The sequence below is a fragment of the Clupea harengus genome, chromosome 1 (assembly GCF_900700415.2).
Source record: "Clupea harengus chromosome 1, Ch_v2.0.2, whole genome shotgun sequence".
Classification (NCBI taxonomy): domain Eukaryota; kingdom Metazoa; phylum Chordata; class Actinopteri; order Clupeiformes; family Clupeidae; genus Clupea; species Clupea harengus.
This window is the reverse complement of record NC_045152.1, coordinates 341,335-359,782: the sequence shown is the minus strand read 5'-3', so window position 1 is coordinate 359,782 and position 18,448 is coordinate 341,335. Positions and strand designations below refer to the sequence as shown.

The window sequence follows — 18,448 nt, the reverse complement described above, 5'->3', positions numbered from 1 at the left end:
TCAGGGTTCCAAAAAGAAGCACGCGGGTACACGTGAGTGTCCTCGACACCTTTTTCACAATGCAAGTAGAAAACACTGCAAGTGTTTTCTCCGAACATCTTCCTAATGCTGGTGTACATATGATCACATGTATCTACAAACAGAGCTCGGCGGCCGTGATTCTGCGTGCATGCATTATTGTTGCCTGGGTGACAGTGGTGACCTTTCTCTGTGCTTCACCTCTCTGACACAGACACAAGGATGAGATGTTTGGAGGCCAACACAGAAACAGATATGTACATTCTGGCCCGGGCTGCAGGCTGTGTGTCACCAGCTCGCAGTGGTACAGCCTGCTGTGCCCTGATTACATACAAAAAAAGAAGAAAAAAAACAGGTTGCATGGACCCTTGACGCCATGCATGCCTTTATGGAGATAGCATGGAGGAACCTGACTCCAAGGGGTCTTCACTGAGGCCCTCACCCTCCCCATCACCCATCCCACTCTCCACCACACCAGCAGAGAGAGAGAGCTAGAACTGCAAGCATCCCCACCCTGTTAACCCCAAACCCCCCCCAACCCCGACCCCCCCCCCTCGTCTGCATCAGTCCGAGGGACAGTGGTGACTGTTGATCCACAGCAGGTCTTCCAGCACGCCCCAGTGCAGGTAGAGGATGGAGCCCACCACCAGCACGTGCATGATCTGGTGGCTGTTACACCAGTAGTCGAAGAGGCCCGGGCGGAAGCGCTCTGGGATGCGCGTGATGTTGATGATGCCGCCCAGCACGGCCAGCGCGTCCATGGTGAGGAAGTGGCGCAGCGAGGTGGGACTGCCCCCGCCCACGCCCACCCAGCGCAGCAGGAAGAAGGAGAAGCGGAAGATGGCCTGCCAGGCGAAGGAGCGGAGGCGCCGGACGCTACTGCGCGCCGTGATGGCGCAGTAGATGGCGTAGCTGGACAGCATGATGTACACGAACAGTGCCACCGTCCGCGTGAACGGGTAGCAGAGCAGCGTGCTGTACACGATGGGCAGCGCCCCTGAGGGGAGGAAGGAAGGAAGGGAGAGAGAGAGAGAGAGACAGACAGGTTAAAATGTGACCTTCAGGCGATGCGGCAGATTGATTAACACAACGCTGGATAAGCATAGGAAGAGTCTGCTGGATGGAGTTGCCAAGGTTTTTGGTGGTCAATAGATATATATATTAAAGGCAAAACAAAAAGGCAAAGATTATGAGATAAATGGCAGAAGTGTGGGAGGGGGAGTAATGAAAAAAGGTGACAGAGAGAGAGAGAGCAAGAGAGAGAGAGAGAGAGAGAGAGAGAGAGAGAGACACACACACACACATAGAGCTTGACACATGCACTCCCAAGAGGACCAAAGTTGTATGACTCATCACAAGCAGTCTCGGGTAAACAGGGTCGTACGGTTCTAAAAACGCAACCCCAGCAGCTTAAGAACAGAACATGTATACAGGATTTGCTGATTAGGTGCTGCACCACCACCAGGCTGCTGCAGTCCCAGCTTAAACACATGCACTGCCTCAACGTCTTACACCACGCCCTGCCACGGCCCTGCCTGACTCCTCCTCTCCACTGCGTGTTACCGGTCTCCTGCAGGTGGAGTTGGTGCAGGTGTCCTGAGGAACAGAAAGGACTTCCTGGTTTGGAGCTTTAAAAAGACTCTCCAAACTTGATTGAATGTCCACTGCCACTGCAGTGTTTATACCCTGATTGCACAACACTTTCATTTTCCAAATCCAACACTTATGCTGACTTCTCTTTACCTCAGTTGTTAAGTTTATTATCTTTAATAAACATCATTTGGTTATTGCAATTCATGTATGTCCTCCCCTTCCATGTGACCGTGACCTGTGCCAGGTATTTGTAACATTTGGGGAACTTAATGCACCAGTATCGCTAAATATGTGCTGTATTGAGTATAGTTTAGAGTTGTCAGTTTATTTAACATGGTCTGATTGGAAACTTCTGTGGCAGATTATACAGTGATTTGAAACACATTGTTGTGGAATGTTGGGGAGACCCAGGTGGACGTGTATAATTGGGTTTGGAAATTAGTTTGTTATTTTTTATTGTTTTTTCGGTGACAAGGAGAAGATTTGGTTGTTCTTTGTCTTGAGGTTGTTTACGATCAGGTGAATGTAATCACTGGCGGTCCTTTGTTGAGTCATTTCGAGCCAGCGCTGCTTTTAGAGATAGAGAACTATGCCTATCAAGGTGGTTTTAGCCACCGGGGTTTGAGAACCCCCCTGTTAGGTTGTTGTTTTTGTTATTTTCGCCGTGTTTGTCTGCTTTAACAACAGCGGTCGGAAAAGGGTCCATCACTGATATTTGGTTGCTGAAGTTACTTGAAGACTAGGGATCAAGTATAGTGAGGGTAAGCGTTATAATAGCAAAATGATTTCTCCAAGGCCGTGCTTTTATTGATAGATTTTTGCGCAGGTAAATGGGGTTGACAGTTAGAGGACCATGAGGAACAAGTGTATGGCATTGGAATCACGGATTAGACATGTACACATGTAATTTATGATCATCTAGCTGTCAGTGTCAGTGATCAGTCTGATGAACATCCCCTGACACACCTAGTGTGGTCAGATTACTCACACGGTTCGATGAGAAAAGATCCTGATGTATTCTTTTAATTCTTTGAGAGTGTGGCAGAGGATTGTGGCAGGGGTGACTCTGAACGAACCTTACTCCAGAGTGTTTATGGGGGAAAACACAAGAAGCGGTCATTACGTTGTCTGGGCCCAAAAGGAAAATATTATTGATGTAGAGCCTGTCCCTGGGGCCCTAAGCCAAATTTGACTAAAGTGCCCTCCTAACTGACCTGTAAGCCATGTGAACCATTTTGCCACTGCCACAGAGGTCACAGAGGTCACACCCGACACCCCTGTACCCCCGCTCCAATCCTCCCTCCTTTAAAAAAGTTTGCATGGTCTGTCGGTCTAAGAACACTGTCAAACAGTCAGGCCCATTGAAACAGATTCACTTTCATACATTTTCAGATATGAAATCCTAGTTATACTATAGCTTGGCTGAATATGTGATTGCTATTATCTACTCAGAGAAAATGCATCCATATTGCCCAGTATGCCCAGCTAATCAACATTTTAATTTTGAATCATTTTAATATTTAATCAATGTCATTGTCAATCCATTGCTCTCTATCCTTCATAAGTCCAGAGTTTTAACAAAACCTTGGCTGCGAGACTCAACAATCATGATCTTGTTTCTAAATGATGTGCACCTCTGAGGAATGCCATCACACCCATATATTGTCTGAACTGGTCCCAACAGAGGTTGCTGCTGAAAAGTACAAGTTTAATTTTGTGCACTCACATATCTTTTCCAAGCTGCAGTATTTAAACACTGGTGCCTGTAGGTGTTTATCAAATGTAAAAATAGTTGTATTTCACTTTTCTCAATCACAGAACAAAGCTCTGGAAGTAGCTGGCAAGCAAGCAAGACAGACACACCAGCTAGGACAAACAGACTAGAGAGAGATGCACCGCAAGCTAGCACATCGACGTAATGCTAATGACTGAGGTGCTGGTTAAGCTACTACACAAGGGCCGTCTGATTCCTTTGTTTCAGAATCTGTTTTGCTTTTCTCTGGGTGTCCAGCGCAGGGTGGCATGTTTTAGTTAGGGAGATTGAGTTGCAACTCATCACCTTTGCTCTGCACCGGATTGAGTAATCAGACCTGGTGCAGGGTGCCCTTGCACTGTGCCCTTCATTGCCTGTCGATGGAACACATCTGATCTTGGGAAATCATTTGGCAGGAGAGTGTGTGTGGTGTGATTTACCTCCACCTCTAGATGCTAAAAAAAACTCCACCTATTCCACCTGGGTATGATGGTAGCTTGCAGAACCTTCTTAAAATGTTCACGGCATGTGCGGGTTACCTGTGCTACAAGGACTGGGAAGAAGGGCTTCCTTGGATAATGTTGACTGTGAGGGAGGAAGCCCAGGAAAAGTACAGGTTTTTCATCCAATGATTTAGTGTTTGGCCATAAAGTTCACGAAAGAAATATGTATTTACCTTGTAAGACGGCTGCAGAGAATTTGACCACGGTTCAACAGAAAATGAAGAGCTGGTATGATTGCCGGGCTAGGCCTAGGGGGTTCAGTCCTGCTGATCAGGTTTTTTAGGCGTTGTTGCTTATAGCAGATTCCCCCTTTTTGGCAACATTCAACGGTTTTGTTCGGCAGGTGTTGGCCATTTCAAATCAATCTGCGCAGCTCTGCCATGTTAATCTCTCGAAAACACATTCCACCCAGTCTTCAGAGTCTGGTGTGGCAGTCACCAGGGTAAGCCTGTAGCGCTGACTGCAGTCGCTGGGACAACTGGCATTTCTCCCTTACATGGTGGCAGCTTATAGTGGTGAAGATGTGGTTGGCCTAGACGATTGTGTACTGCAGCCTTGGCTGAGGAATTCTGAAAAATTGGCCGAACATATCACACATCACTGGAGATTTGCTAGTGGAAACAGCATCAGAAGTCTCTCATTTCTGGTTTTTCATCCTTGTCTTCAGATCCACCATCCTGTGCTCATCTCATTGAGCACAACATTGATGTTGCTAACTCAGAGCCAATAAGGTAACTGTATTACTGGGTATCACCAGAAGCAGAAGCAGTGTCATCTGAAGGCAGAGGTAAAGTACCTCTTGGATAATGGTTTGGCAAGACCGTCTTATTTAAGCTGGGCCTCACCCTGCATTTTAGTTGATAAACCCGATAGGACTTTTAGATTCTGCACAGATTATCAAAAATGTAACAACATCACAAAACCAGATTATTTTTTCCGCTTCCTAGGGTTTAAGACTGCATAGAGTGGGATCAGCCAGTTTGTATTTGATTTGATTTACTTACATCTAATTCTATTATCTATGGTCTATTATGGTCATTTTCAATGTTCATAACTTCATTTTTGGGGTCTACTAGAGTAACTTTACAGCTTAGCTTCAATATTCCAAAAGCACATTTTTTTTTTTCATACTGTACATCTCTATTCACCCTCTATCTGAAACACTCTGTTAGAGCTCTTGTGTATTTTAGCTCCCCCTCCCAATGAGCCCAGTGTGCTCTGATTGGTCAGCTAGGTGGGCAGTTAGGATTGTGTTACAAGATTGCGTCATCTTTCTAATAAAGGAAAAGGGCTGGAATTCCATCAAGGCATTTCAGACAGCTGAGAAAAACTAACTACCTCTGGTGTGTACTTTGGGCTGTGTAACTTTGCAGACCGTTTACATACACAAAAAGCTATTTAACACACTAAAGGAAAGGGGAAAAGCGGGAAAGCATAATAGGTCCTCTTTAAGGGTTACTGTCAGGTCCCTTCGTCACCTCCTGCTCTAACGGTTTAGGCTAACTGAAACTTTATTCCAGATATAAAAAATAGAACAGAGAAAAGCGCTGCATTTGTATTCTGTTTGTTTGCAAATCACAGGGTATTTTGTAAATCTTTTTGTCACTAAGTTAATCCCATATATAGTGATAGTTGGTCTGAACATTTAGAGTGCATCCAAGCACAATTCTCCCTGCTCGACTAACAGTTAATCTCGCCGAGTGCAAGTTCGCTAAGGCAACCGTTCAGTGAATTCAGGGATGGTGGTGGGGCAAGGACAGGTAAGGCCAATACAGGCGAAGGTGGAATGAATCCTGTCCTGTCTTTCACCTGTGTCTCCAATCTTTTCTTCTTAAATGTGGCTTTCCAGGTACCAGGACTCGCTAGAGATTGTGGATTGAGGTTGGAGCTGCTGGAGGGTAGAGAGAGGGGTAGGGTGTTCAGCCTGCTGATCATAGTGGGAACATCTGGCTTGCCTGCTTGGGATGTGTTGCTGAGCCATAATCCCTGGACCAACGATAAGCATTAACTTTTCATATATTTACTATACATTTATAATTTGTATATGCTGATTGCTTTCTTGTTTAAGGGCTGGATGTGATTTGTTTCTTGAGAGGTACAGGACCAATTCTAGAGCAGGCATTCTATCCAGAACCAGTTGCATGTAGCATGCTAGTCGATTTAGCCTGGTAAACTGGATTGGACAGCGATTTGTGTCTAACTGTATGCTGATATTGTTCAGCTGAAGTCAGACATGCCTATGGATACACTTCAAACATTTAATTTATGACGGCATCACCTGAATGTGTCGATTAGTGGAAAAACTGACTGAAAACTAAGTCCTTCTCCCCACAGTGTTCAGGCAGCCTCTCGCTGCAGACTGGGACCATGCCAAAGTATTTATAGACCATACACGTTTGTTGAAAATACAGAATTAAAGCGTATAGTCAAAGTGCTTGAGCCTCGCAAAGATGTGCCTTCACGTGTGCATTTTAGTCAGTCTGTTGTGCCTGCCCTGTATAAACTAGCGCAAGCTACGGTTTAGGAATTATCAACTGGTCAGAGCAACGATACCAATGACGGAGCATTGCTGACATTATTGTTATTTATTATTTATTATTGTTATTTATCTTTTCTTATTGACAATAAGCCAGTGTTACGATAACAATTATAGCCAATGAGCCACTGTTGAATGAAACATTTTATTTTCTGCATTTTGTTTTATCGCTGCTGTACCAAAAGTCTACCGAACCGTGACCCAAAATCCGAGGTGCATACTGAACTGTGATTTTTATTCCCCAAACACTTGGGAAAGGTTTATCCTACTCTTAACCTCAGTAGTTAAGTTTATTATGTTTAATAAATGTAATTTGGTTATTGCAATCCATGAGTGTCCTCCCCTTCCATGTTACCATGCCCTGAACCAGGTATTTGTAACAACACCTTGAGTAACAGTGGCAATGCGTAAACAAGTAAACAACAGTAAACAAGAACACCATGCTGTTGTGTACCTGTCCAAAATCCACACATCTCCCATAAGAACACAACACATTTTCATTCCAGTCAATGCAGAACATTTAGTAGCCAATATTTGCTGACTCTTACTGGTGTGCAGTAGGGAAAATGAATTTGGTGGCCATGGTGTTGTGGAGTGACATGATCACGAGATCACACAGATCATACACACAGATCATACACACAGATCATACACACAGAGGCTTCATTCACAGACACACAGGGTGTTCTCTATGAAGAGGAGGCCTAGGCTACTGAGACTGATCACTGTTAGAGCAGGGCTATGAGATACTGGCCAGTAATGTCACCAATCCTTACAGGAAGGTGGGTTATGCAGGGTGTGAGGGTGACTTAAGAAAGGAAAGAACATTCATGAATGAATAAATGGAGGAAAAGAAAGAAAGAAATAGAGAGAGAGAGAAAAAAACAGAGTGAAAGAACTAAGCAATAGTTACACACGACCTGAGAACAATAACTATTGCAACAGAAGCAACAGTGACAGCATGTAAATGAATGCACCAACACACACACACACAAAAAACACACACAACAAACACACATCACACACACACACACAAACACACACACACACACACAACAAACACACACACACACACACACACACACACACACACACACACCACACACACACACAAACACACACACACACACTCACACACACACACAACACACACACACACACAAACACACACACACACACACACAACAAACACACACACATAGGAGAAGGAGGACATTAGAGCTAGGGACAGTGGGCAGAAACAAAGGCTCTACAGTGTGGCCAGAGTGTGGGGAAGTGAGTGTGGGGCCCAGCACTGGGGACAGCTGTCTGTGCAGCGCTGAGCGAGCAGCGTGGTGGGTACGGAGTGGTGGGTACGGAGTGGTGGCAGGCAGGCAGGCTCACCCAGGGTGTTGATCATGCAGATGCCACACATGTCCAGGGTGAGGAGCGTGTGGTAGACCGGCTCGCCGCCCTCGTGGTTCATGAACAGGTGGTAGAGCACCGAGCCCAGCTGCGGCGACAGGCAGGCCAGGAAGTGCACCACGCCCAGCCACGTCACACTGATCTGAGACCAGGGGATGTTGAGAGGGAGCAGCACCAGGAAGCATAGCAGGGGGATGCCTGTGAGTGGGAGAGAGAGAGGAGAGAGAGAGAGAGAGAGAGAGAGAGAGGAGAGAGAGAGAGAGAGAGAGAGAGGAGAGAGAGAGAGAGAGAGAGAGAGAGAGGTCATTGCTTTGCATGGCATTGTCTAAGCTGTAGACAGAGGCAAAGCAGAGGAGGAGTGAGGTGATGTGTGCACACACGGCCTGTGGCCATAGCAAAAGTTTGGTAAGCTTGCCCGTTGCCCCATTCCTTACATACACCGAATTCATGATTGTGAGCAGGTCTCTGTGTGTGGAGACACTTCAAGAAAAAGATAATGTACACATTGTTATCATTGTTATAGCTACAGTTTTTTACAGTGAACATTAAAATACATGATATCTCATAGGAGAATGGCACAGACTAAATAATGTTTAGATTAGCTGTAGGCCACACTGCATTGAAAGGATGTCTTGACACTTGCAAAAAAAAGAACTTGTGAAAGTACTGGCCATCAGTGAACTTTTTTTATCCTTTGTGTGTCCTGATCAATAACTGTAAAAAAAAAAATATGGGCGACTTGACAGTCAGGTATGCCCCCAATGACTGAAAAAAAATGCAGGTAGACCTACTAATGTGGTAGGCCCACCACCCGCCAAACATGCAATCACACCACTTTGTCCCGTCTACAAGAAGGGTCTTTGACTTGTAGCAATCCAGTGAGAATTTCAGGTCTGATCCACAAAAAAGGTAGATCCAATGTTTGAGAAAATCTCATCTCCGATTTTTTCATAATTTTCCATATTAATGTTATAAGATCAAGAAAGGACGTGTATGATTCTTAAGGTTTGTGGCTTTAATTAGTAACCTGAGAGAAGGCACAGTCTTCAGGCAGCATCAGTAGGCTATAGGGTTCCATTAATCGATTCCATTTGCAATATAATGAACCAGTTATAAGTAGGCTAGTGTACATAAAATAACATAATTAAAAGAACATTATAACATCATTGCTTGATACACTCCTAATCTCTATGCTTTTTAAATTGTATTAAAGAACAATGTTTCTTTTCTGTTTTGATCTTTTGACAGGTGGAAGTGTTTATAACAAGATGTGTCAGAGAAAAACTCGATGTTCATTGATCGCTATTTTGAGCCATGTTAAGCTTTTTCCTGGCACTACATGCTTTTTGTGTAGTTATATACAGGATAAGAAGCCAAATTCTTTGTGCTATTGGTTGGGGACTTCCCACAGTGACCACACCTCTCACTGTCACACGCAAATACCCAACTACACTTGTGCACTACAACCATCATACCGATGCCTTACCATACCTAACAACACCAATGCCTTCATGACTATTTCACTGGGATTATCAAGTGGACATCTTCCTTCGTAAGTATTTTGAATTAGGCCCATGACACCTCCAGAAGGCTCAACAGTGGTGTCTGGCGTCCCAGAACCACCCCCCTCAATATTCACAATGGGCTAGGACAACAAAAGCTTTAAAGCTCCTTTGAGTGACGATCCTTGAACACCAAAGTCCAGCAGAAGAGATGTGGTTGATTTAGCTACAAAGCCTCTAACACCTATCTCCACTGGTCTTATGTGTGCTTGCCAACCTCATTCCCTCGCTTCTGCCACCAGCTCTGCATACTTCAGCTACTTCCACTCAAACGTTTCCTCAATCATATCTTCAAAGGGAATCGTTAACTCAATTAAGTAAACTGTGCACTCACCACACCGTGTCTGGTCTCATAGAAGTCTCAACAATACACTGCCTTCCGACATCAGCCAGCAATCTGAAGCCTTACACTTTGCCCAATTTGCCAGTACCGTTTGTATGTGCCTGGCGTCCACCTTTCTGCCCCTCTTGCACAAAATAAATTGTAATGTCCCTGTAATTAATCGGCAAAGAGTTAACCTCACCTTGTTTATTCTGAAACAAACACTCCAATGATTTTAAAAACTAGATTATGACTCCACGTGTAGCGACTCTGCGTCAAGCTAGTTTTACGATCCGATAGAATATGTTTTAATGAGCCTGTACGCAACTTGCAGCTTGCGTGTTCACCCATCCATTGAGTGGCTCCAACAATGAATTTAATGCAGTTAGCATGGTCAACAGCCCACAGTTCTCTCCAGCTGTTCTTTCTTCTCAACATTATGCCAGTTCATCCATTACCCTGGCTTTACTTGCTTTATAAGCCACTGCTGATCGTATAGTTTCCTCTTCTTGCTCGCGAACAAAGCTAGTTACCATCTGCAAGCAATGTAGCCTCACCCCATGCTTTCCAACTATCACCTAATCCAAACCCTGCTCTTCCACTTTTACAGCCCAATGATATCCCTATGATGAAATGTGTCTTGTGCATATTGAACCACTTCTTGTGTCCCTGTTTTCACAGTGTTCTTGACTGATGGATCCTTAGCCTGTGAAAAAAGTAATCTCCTTAGTCTTGTCTTAGCACATTTGAATTCCTCCACGAGTTGGTCATTAGTAACTAACTTCATAATTCCTTTTCCATACAATGCAACAGCACTTAGACAATGTGGCACCCCAAGCCATTTCCTGTAGCAGGGGCACTGACGTCCTGTGATCAATGTCGGTCAACCCGCTGCTGTACTCCTTTATCCAGGCATTTTTCCTTCCCTGATGGACCCTCAAGCCCCCTTTGCACCTTTTAGCAACTCTCGGCAACGAGTATAAGCCAGTCTGGGACTGACTTTTTTTTCGGTCTCTTGCTCGGGTACTCTCTCTTTTTCTCTTCCTCGCTTCCTCCGACAATGTCTTCCTATTCGTCACCTGTGCCATGATGCCCATACCCAGAATACTGCGCTAGCTTCCTCTTATAGGTAGCATGTGTCTAGTTGTCGTTGCGTGAGGTGGTGCCATGAAGCATTAAGTACTTCTCCAAAGAGGTCTCGTGCCAATGCCATTTGTAGGTGTTCCTCTGTCCCATCTCAGGCGAGAATGCAAATAAATAAATGAATCTCATGCCAAGTTTGATCACTCTTTGTCAATCTCACGCCGAATGCCTTGGAAGTTTTCAAACTTGCAAACCTACCTACACTAGCTTGTCTTAAATTACACTGTCCAATGTGGATTATGTGCAATATGTGACTGTCATGTCAACAACAACGTTTAATTCGAGTACACATATTTCACTTTCAGACACTTAGTGAACAATGTATATGGGCTGAAATCGCTTTTTTTTTTAAAGCAAGTATTTCAGCAAATCTTAAAAAATGTGTTATGTTAGTGTACAATGTCACAATAAATACAACTATGCCGTCATATTTGAGTAAAATACAGTCACCTTGTGAAAGCTTTTTAGAAATTATATGCTGTCCACCTCTGTATACAGTCATTGATCCTGATTGACAGAATTCCTAACAATGGAAGCAGGCTACAAGTCAGGCAGGCTCAGGCCAACACTCACTTGGGTGGCTGTCTGTGACTCAACCCTGAACAAGCACCATTAAGTCTGAACCAGGTGGTACGCCCAGGAGTTACACCCCTGCTTTGAATATCCTTCATCAGTCATGCCCAAGGACTGTCCCTGCAAACAACAGAAGCTCCAACCAGACTGACTCCATTCAGCTCTTGTAAAATAAAACAGATTAGAAGGTCATACACTGTAGGAGTACCGAAGTACAGTGAACCACACCATATATCTCTTTCTCTCTCTCTCTCGTGCTCTCTCTCTCTCTCTCTCTCTCTCTCTCTCTATCTCTCTCTATGTTATCTCATCATTAGTCCTGCCCAGGTAATGACTCCAATGCCATACCACACATCTATTTTAAGTGCAGCTCCCCTGCCACAGCCCTCTTTTACTATCACAGTCCTACAGTCCATTCACAGCACAGACCACAGACCCATCGCACAGAGGACAGCCTACAGCAAGTGTGCAATGTGCCTAACTGTGCTTGTGTCTGTGGTCTTTGAAAAGTCACATAATATATAGGAAAGAACTATCTCAGGACACGCTATCTTATGTAGGATTCTTCATTATCCAAGGACCTTTGAGTGACACCTGAGTTAAGTCTAATTTACTCCGCCCAAAAAGTGCTTTGAAAGTTTAACTCATAAGCACTATGCCCTTACTAATATACGCTAATTACATAACACCCTCCAAACATATACCACAGAATAGACATGGCTTGATGTATCTGATACAGGTTCAGACATCATACAAAAAAAACACCTATATAGCACTTTACTACACTACTCGTCAAGATGAAATAAGTGATAATGACCACACCCATAAAGCATGAGTAGTAAATTAAAACAATAACGCTGTAATTCTTGAACAAATGGCTGCATTGTTCTGTTCTGTGAGAACACTGCATATTTCATTTCCCTTTACATCAATATACAGTAACTAGTCAGGACCTGCCTAGGTTTGTGTGGGCTTAACAATGCTTCTCCATGGAAAAGTTTCACACCCATTCAGGCTGAGTCAACATTTTTGGGGTGAAGTAAAGCAAATTGCCTTGGCTGTGGTGAAACACCCTCTGCGACATCACAGCCGATTCAGTGTTACGCTGTCATTTCTTCCATTAGAGGTATTTTGTCTCACCATTTCTGGCCTTTTTGTAAAAACATACATTCATGCAGCTTTTGATAAAGTTTAATTGGCGGAGATGGTACCGATTGGAGTCAAGTGTCAAAGCGAGGTTTATTTGTGAAAAGCTTATGTCTGTCACTTCACCATTTTTCAAGTTTACTGAATTCTACTGTCAACACCTTAGTTGACTGGCTTTGTGGTTGTAATTAGATTTGGGATTTTAAGATAGAATTACAGCAAGATAGGCATTCTACAATTACCAATGAAAATGAATACGTAAAACAGTTGCGGCTGTAATTTGGACAACATGTAAATAAAGGCTGATGTGGTCACAGGATGTTGCCTCCACATTTACATATTACATATGCATACACCCTCTCTCTCACAAACAAAGTTACACTTTTTGGAAGTAACTTTACAATTAAAAACAGAAAGTGTACTTACCGTGCGTATAGATATTTCCCAATTCATTGTGCAGATAAAAAAGACTTCGAATGCAGTCTTGAACCGAAGATATTGGTCTATATCCAGTCAGAACGTATTTGTTAAACTGAAGATGTGGAGGTGAATTGGCCCAGTCAAGTAATCTGGGTCCATTTAAAAATGCCATAGCAACCAGCACTGTTAGGATAACGCCGCCAAAAAAGTAACCAAAAGACTGTACATCTATATACAAGAGGAACACAAGTAGTGTGAATAACAGTTTGTACAACACTTCAGACATCAATCTGTAGAGTGTGGGAAAACAAAAGAGTTTGTGAGCTTCCTAGCTACATGACTAACTGGCTAGGATATAAACGTTCTTGCACACAAAATGGGCAATCAAGTATCTCAGTTGACCACTGACAGCCCAACGACAGCGTTATTACCATACAATTCTCTGCTAAGAACTGGTAGCCGTGTCATCCACACGGATTGACGAAGAAACGGCTGACCACATACATGATGTAAACCCACAGTGTATGGTGTGACATGTTAACATTTAACGCAAGCTGTCACACCCTACAGTGAAGGCTTTACCTCAGCAATAATACTTTTCTGCTTCGGTAATAATCAATTGTTACAGTTAACAATGCCCCAAATCGTTCAAACCCGGTAGTGTTCTGACATCGAATTGAAAAAGTAAGGTGGCGGCTGTCAACGGCGATGTAAACAGCGTTTCAAAGTAACTTTCTCATAGAACAGAAGAATGAATCATCTAGTACGAGTAGGCTACGGTTCTACTGACCCTGCGACTACCGCACGTTCCCCTAGAGACCTTGAAGTCAGAAGTAGCATAGAAAAAATGCCCGATTTAGATGATGGGGAGCTGCTTAAACACGTCTTGGAGAGATGGTCGACAGGTTTCCTGCTCACAGGTTTTAAAATATTGGTATGGCAGGTGCTATATATTAATAAATAGCCTAACACTTGCTAACAATCTAGGTACCTTATTGTACAAATACAACTAGCTATCCATGTCGACTGCAAGCCAAACGCAAACATGCTACCTATAACATTAATACAAAAAGCTTATAAGTCTGTGGGCATCATTCCAACACTAGAACACACGTTTCAATAGAGACAAGTCTTTATTTCCCTAACTATTATAGTAAGTGACTGGGTGAAAGTTTAAACGATTCGTAAAACTATAAGTTACTGTGGTGACCAATGATGATATAAAAGTCCATAGGACAATTGCTGACAGACAACCTGCTCCCTCGCACAGCCATGGAGCTATCCAGCAGAACCACTACAGGATGGATGAGAAGTAGCTATAGCTTACTGTAGCCGTCCTACTGCAGGGGAAGATCAAACCGCACCTTTGTTTAATTAAACCAAATCCATCCTTTGTTGCAACCAGGCTTGTGTTAAGTGATCATATAGTTTTAAACGACCGTTAGACAATTATACATTAAATGCTACCTGTCAAGAGCTGCCTATCCAAGCAAGCTTGCTAGCAAGCTAGCTAGCTACATACCGTCACCTTGGTATTGCTGACAAGAAAAAAAGACAGAATGTCTGCGGTCATGTTAGGATTCACTTGGAACCCTACTGGCACGACAAGTGTTCCAAAATCTTAGTTAATCCAAGTCATATATGATGATCAGTGTTCCAGGAGCAAAGCAGTGACATTAAGGTATCGGTCAGCAGAGGCTAGCCATCCGAGGTGTCGGAGGCGAAGTCTTGATTCAGCGCTGTAGCTTGCAGAGATTTTCTTTGAAGCGATCTGATATTTTGAAGCAAGATATAGGGCTGTAAGTCAGGATTTGACCAATTCCGAAATCACTAATACATCCCCAAATCTCCGTGCATCTTCAGTCCCCATTCCCTAACCGGCACTGTCCACTACGAGGACAAATGAAGCGCTGCAGCCCGGCCTCAGATTCCTCTCGTGGGCTGATGCCCGGCGTTGAGCTGCGGCGCTTTCATCCGTCATCCGATGAGGATGGGACGAAGGGAGGGAGGGGGGGTTAGGAGCTGAATGAACACATTGACCTCAGGCACTATGTTCTTTACGAGGTAGGCTATAACTCGTAGCCATAGACATGAAGTGTTACAATGTGTGGAAGGTTCATGTTTTACCCAAACAAAGATGGGTTTTTGTTGTTGTTAAAAAGTTTTTTAAATCATGGACTCATAAGGAGCCCATGTGGATCCTGGAATTCCTATGGTCCGTTGAACAGAACAAACATTGAATGAATGAGATAGCAGATCTTTCTATAGCTATTATAAAAGCTAGTTTAGAATATAGGCTGAGGCTCACGTGGAACAAGCTTACAGGCTTCTTATCCCCTATACTGATTTTTTTAGTAACCTAGGTAACCTATATGCATAGCCTATGTGACCTCTGAAGACGAAATATTATTTAAAATATGCAAACATGATGCATATAACATACCAACTACTTACACCAATCACAAAGGCTAGCAAACCATTAAATTGCATGCGAATTACGAGGGATATGTTATTATCCAATCGGATGATTTTTCACAAGACCACGCCATGGATGAACCAGTAAAAAAACAGGATTATTTCAGTGTCTTTCGTTTGCTCACTTGATTTGATACATTGTAATGCTTTAGTAACGATGCATGTTTGCTATTAGGTCATCAACGCATAGGCTAATTTCAGAAATAAAGCACTTATCATATACCTGTTTGAAATTAAATTGCACAGTATACAATACAGCCAAAACAGTAAGATTTAACGTGGTATAAATTGATCCACAAATACATGCATTTTACGCGAATTCACAATAATTCACAGTCTTATATGATAAAGTACACAATAAAATACAGACACGCAGATAGACCAATATGTGAATTTAGGACACAATCCTGTGTATGTAGGTTTTAAAACTGAAACAAAACCATCGGGTGTTGGTACACAGTCCTGGTTCTGTAAATGGGAAGCAGACTAAGCCATATAGCTACTTTTCCAACCAATCATTACGTTGCTTCGGGAGCACAGAAGCGAGTGGTATAATTTGACTGACTGTTTAGCTGAAATATCAACAACCTTTCGCCAGAATCGCAGACTACTCCTTTAATAGCATTTAGAATCATTCTGAAAATCACGAGTCAATGAAAACTCACTTAACTTCTGTCATGATTACCTGTTTTCAGGTGGCATTCTGTACAGCTGACATGAAGTAGATGATGAACCAAAAGTAGGGTAGCCTGCTTCAAGTCCACAAGTCCATACACTTTTTGTGAAACATAGACCTTTGTTGTCTTATAATGCTTTATTCCTGTAGCATAAGTATTGTTTTTTTCTTTTAGTTTATTTTGGGGGTTTTCCAGCCTTTATTCAGACAGGGCAGTAGATAGACATGGAGTGAGTATGAGAGATGGGGTGTGTGATTGGGAATTGACTGCGGGTTTGTATTTGAGCTCCAGTCCCGCAAGGTGTATGTTGTAAAGGGCGCCACCTTGGTAGGATGAGGTGATTGATATGTGAATACTATAATTATTTGTTATGCGATACTTCACATGCTTGTACAGCAGACCAGCGTTGAATGTTATGAAGAGTATTAGGCCTACTCAAGACCACTTCTGAAACAGTATTAGGCTTACTCAATATTCTCAGCCAGAAAGTAACCAAATCCAGCACCCAGTGTGTTGGAGGTGAATGAGGATACAACGCTGCGAATTATATGACTACAAATATCCTAACTACTTTCATATTTCTCCAATTTTTGAACAATAGCAGGTGGAACAGTTTGTGCACACTGTTGTGCATACTGTCACACTTCCACGTTAAGAATGTGTATTTGAATGCATGCAAATCCTGTGCTTTACATTTAGCAGGGTAAGTTTGAAACTGAATCATCTGGGCTTGTTTGTTTGCTAGTTCGTGGTTGATAGCATTGTGGTATTTGTTTGGTCTCTTGGTAAACATAAAATTATTACACAGCTATTCGGGTTACAATGCCCCTCTAGCAAAGAAATTCCTTCATGGTATCGAGACCAAGTGAAAGACACCGTTTTCCTTTAACTGAGAACCTTGCTCGCTCCTCTTATTAAGTTGTCAACATATAAAGTGGAGATGTGCAGAGATGTCAATATTTGTACTGTATCTGTATCTGTATTTGTTCAACCAACAAAATGATCGGTATCTGTATTCGGATATAAGACAAGAAATGGGCATGGTTTATACCGGATGTCGTGTTAATTCGGGCTAAGGTTGTATTTTCTAACCTAATATTCATTGGCAATGCAATGGATGTGCCTTCAAAGCATCAAATTATGTTATGTCATTATATTATTTATGGCATATAATTAATTATGGAATATATTTCCACATCCTCATACCAGGGGCATAGCAAGAAAATGATTTTCGGACAGGCCTCTGCAAAAGTAAGTGGACACAACTTTCACTCATGGTATATCACTAGCCTACACGTTCTCTATAACCTACTGCTGAACTGAATGACAGGGCCAGACATCCTGTATCACAACTCAATGACCAAGCCAGTCCAACCTTCCCTTCTTTGTTTGCATTGAAACAGAAGCTGTAGTAAACCACAACTTACTGATACATTTGTATTCAGAAGTAGCATGAAACACATGCCCTGGCACAACAAAATAACTAGTTCATGCTGTCACAACATTAGCTTGGGTTCAATACAACTAATTACAATTCATTTAAAACTTAAACTTAAAAATGTAAGCTTAAACTTCGCATCAGTTCTTTTAAGACGTAAAATAAATCAATCTACTGGAAAGAGGTGATTAGCATAGGGTACAATTATACTGGTTGACGGAAATAAGTTTAATCGCATCAACAAAGGTTTGTTGCAATTCTATCACATATAAAATACTTATAAAGTTGCATTAGCACAGATGTGATTCTTTACACACAACCAACACACCAACACACCCACAACACAGTCTAGGTGTCACCACACTGCCCAACCCCCCCCATACTGCAGAAACATGCAGTATCATATTTGCTGCAGCGGGCAGGGAAAAAAACACGTTATCCTACCTGCACTGCAATGTATAATAATAAATGCTGCATAACCCTTGTTAGTGCACTGAATTCAACCACGTAGTACATCACCACCAGGCCTACAGTAGGTTATGTCACAATTCAGAACTCCTTCGCCTCACAGAGGCTGCAATCTAACCTTGCCACAGCAGGCCAGATTAAAAAAGGGAACCGCATTGGCCTACCTTGAACAGGGTTGTGATTTGCAACTCCTTCAGTTGATAATTTCATAATCCAAAGTGTGTGTTAGTTCTCTTTCTCTTTCTCTTTAGTTCTCCAAATGTGTGTGTGTGTGTGTTTTCACATCAAAACGGGTCAATGATAGTAGTTTAGCTATAGTTGCACTTAAAATAGGCCAAGCAGCTGTTACATGAACCTCAGACAGAAGTTCGTTAAATCAAAGTTCTCTGTTGCAAAGGGAATGGGCAATTTTATCCT

The 18,448-nt window shown here is 42.8% G+C and overlaps 1 protein-coding gene across 1 annotated transcript; it reads right to left on the bottom strand.

Moving 5' to 3' along the window:
- Positions 1-574: 574 nt before the first annotated feature.
- paqr4a (progestin and adipoQ receptor family member IVa) lies at positions 575-15,115 on the bottom strand. Its single transcript, XM_031587313.2, has 3 exons — positions 12,980-15,115; positions 7,787-8,005; positions 575-1,015 (listed from the first exon to the last, which is right to left on the bottom strand). The coding sequence occupies exons 1-3, from the start codon at positions 13,257-13,259 to the stop codon at positions 582-584; spliced, it is 933 nt and encodes a 310-aa protein (XP_031443173.1). The 5' UTR covers positions 13,260-15,115; the 3' UTR covers positions 575-581.
- Between the last annotated feature and the right edge of the window lie 3,333 nt (positions 15,116-18,448).

Bases quoted from the DNA above. Each gene is read 5' to 3' on its own strand.
- paqr4a (XM_031587313.2), bottom strand. From the start codon at position 13,259: ATGTCTGAAGTGTTGTACAAACTGTTATTCACACTACTTGTGTTCCTC. The intron at 8,006-12,979 runs GTAAGTACACTT...TCCCACTCACAG, and splicing joins GGGAAATATCTATACGCACG to GCATCCCCCTGCTATGCTTC. The intron at 1,016-7,786 runs GTGAGCCTGCCT...TCCTCCCCTCAG, and splicing joins CTGCATGATCAACACCCTGG to GGGCGCTGCCCATCGTGTAC.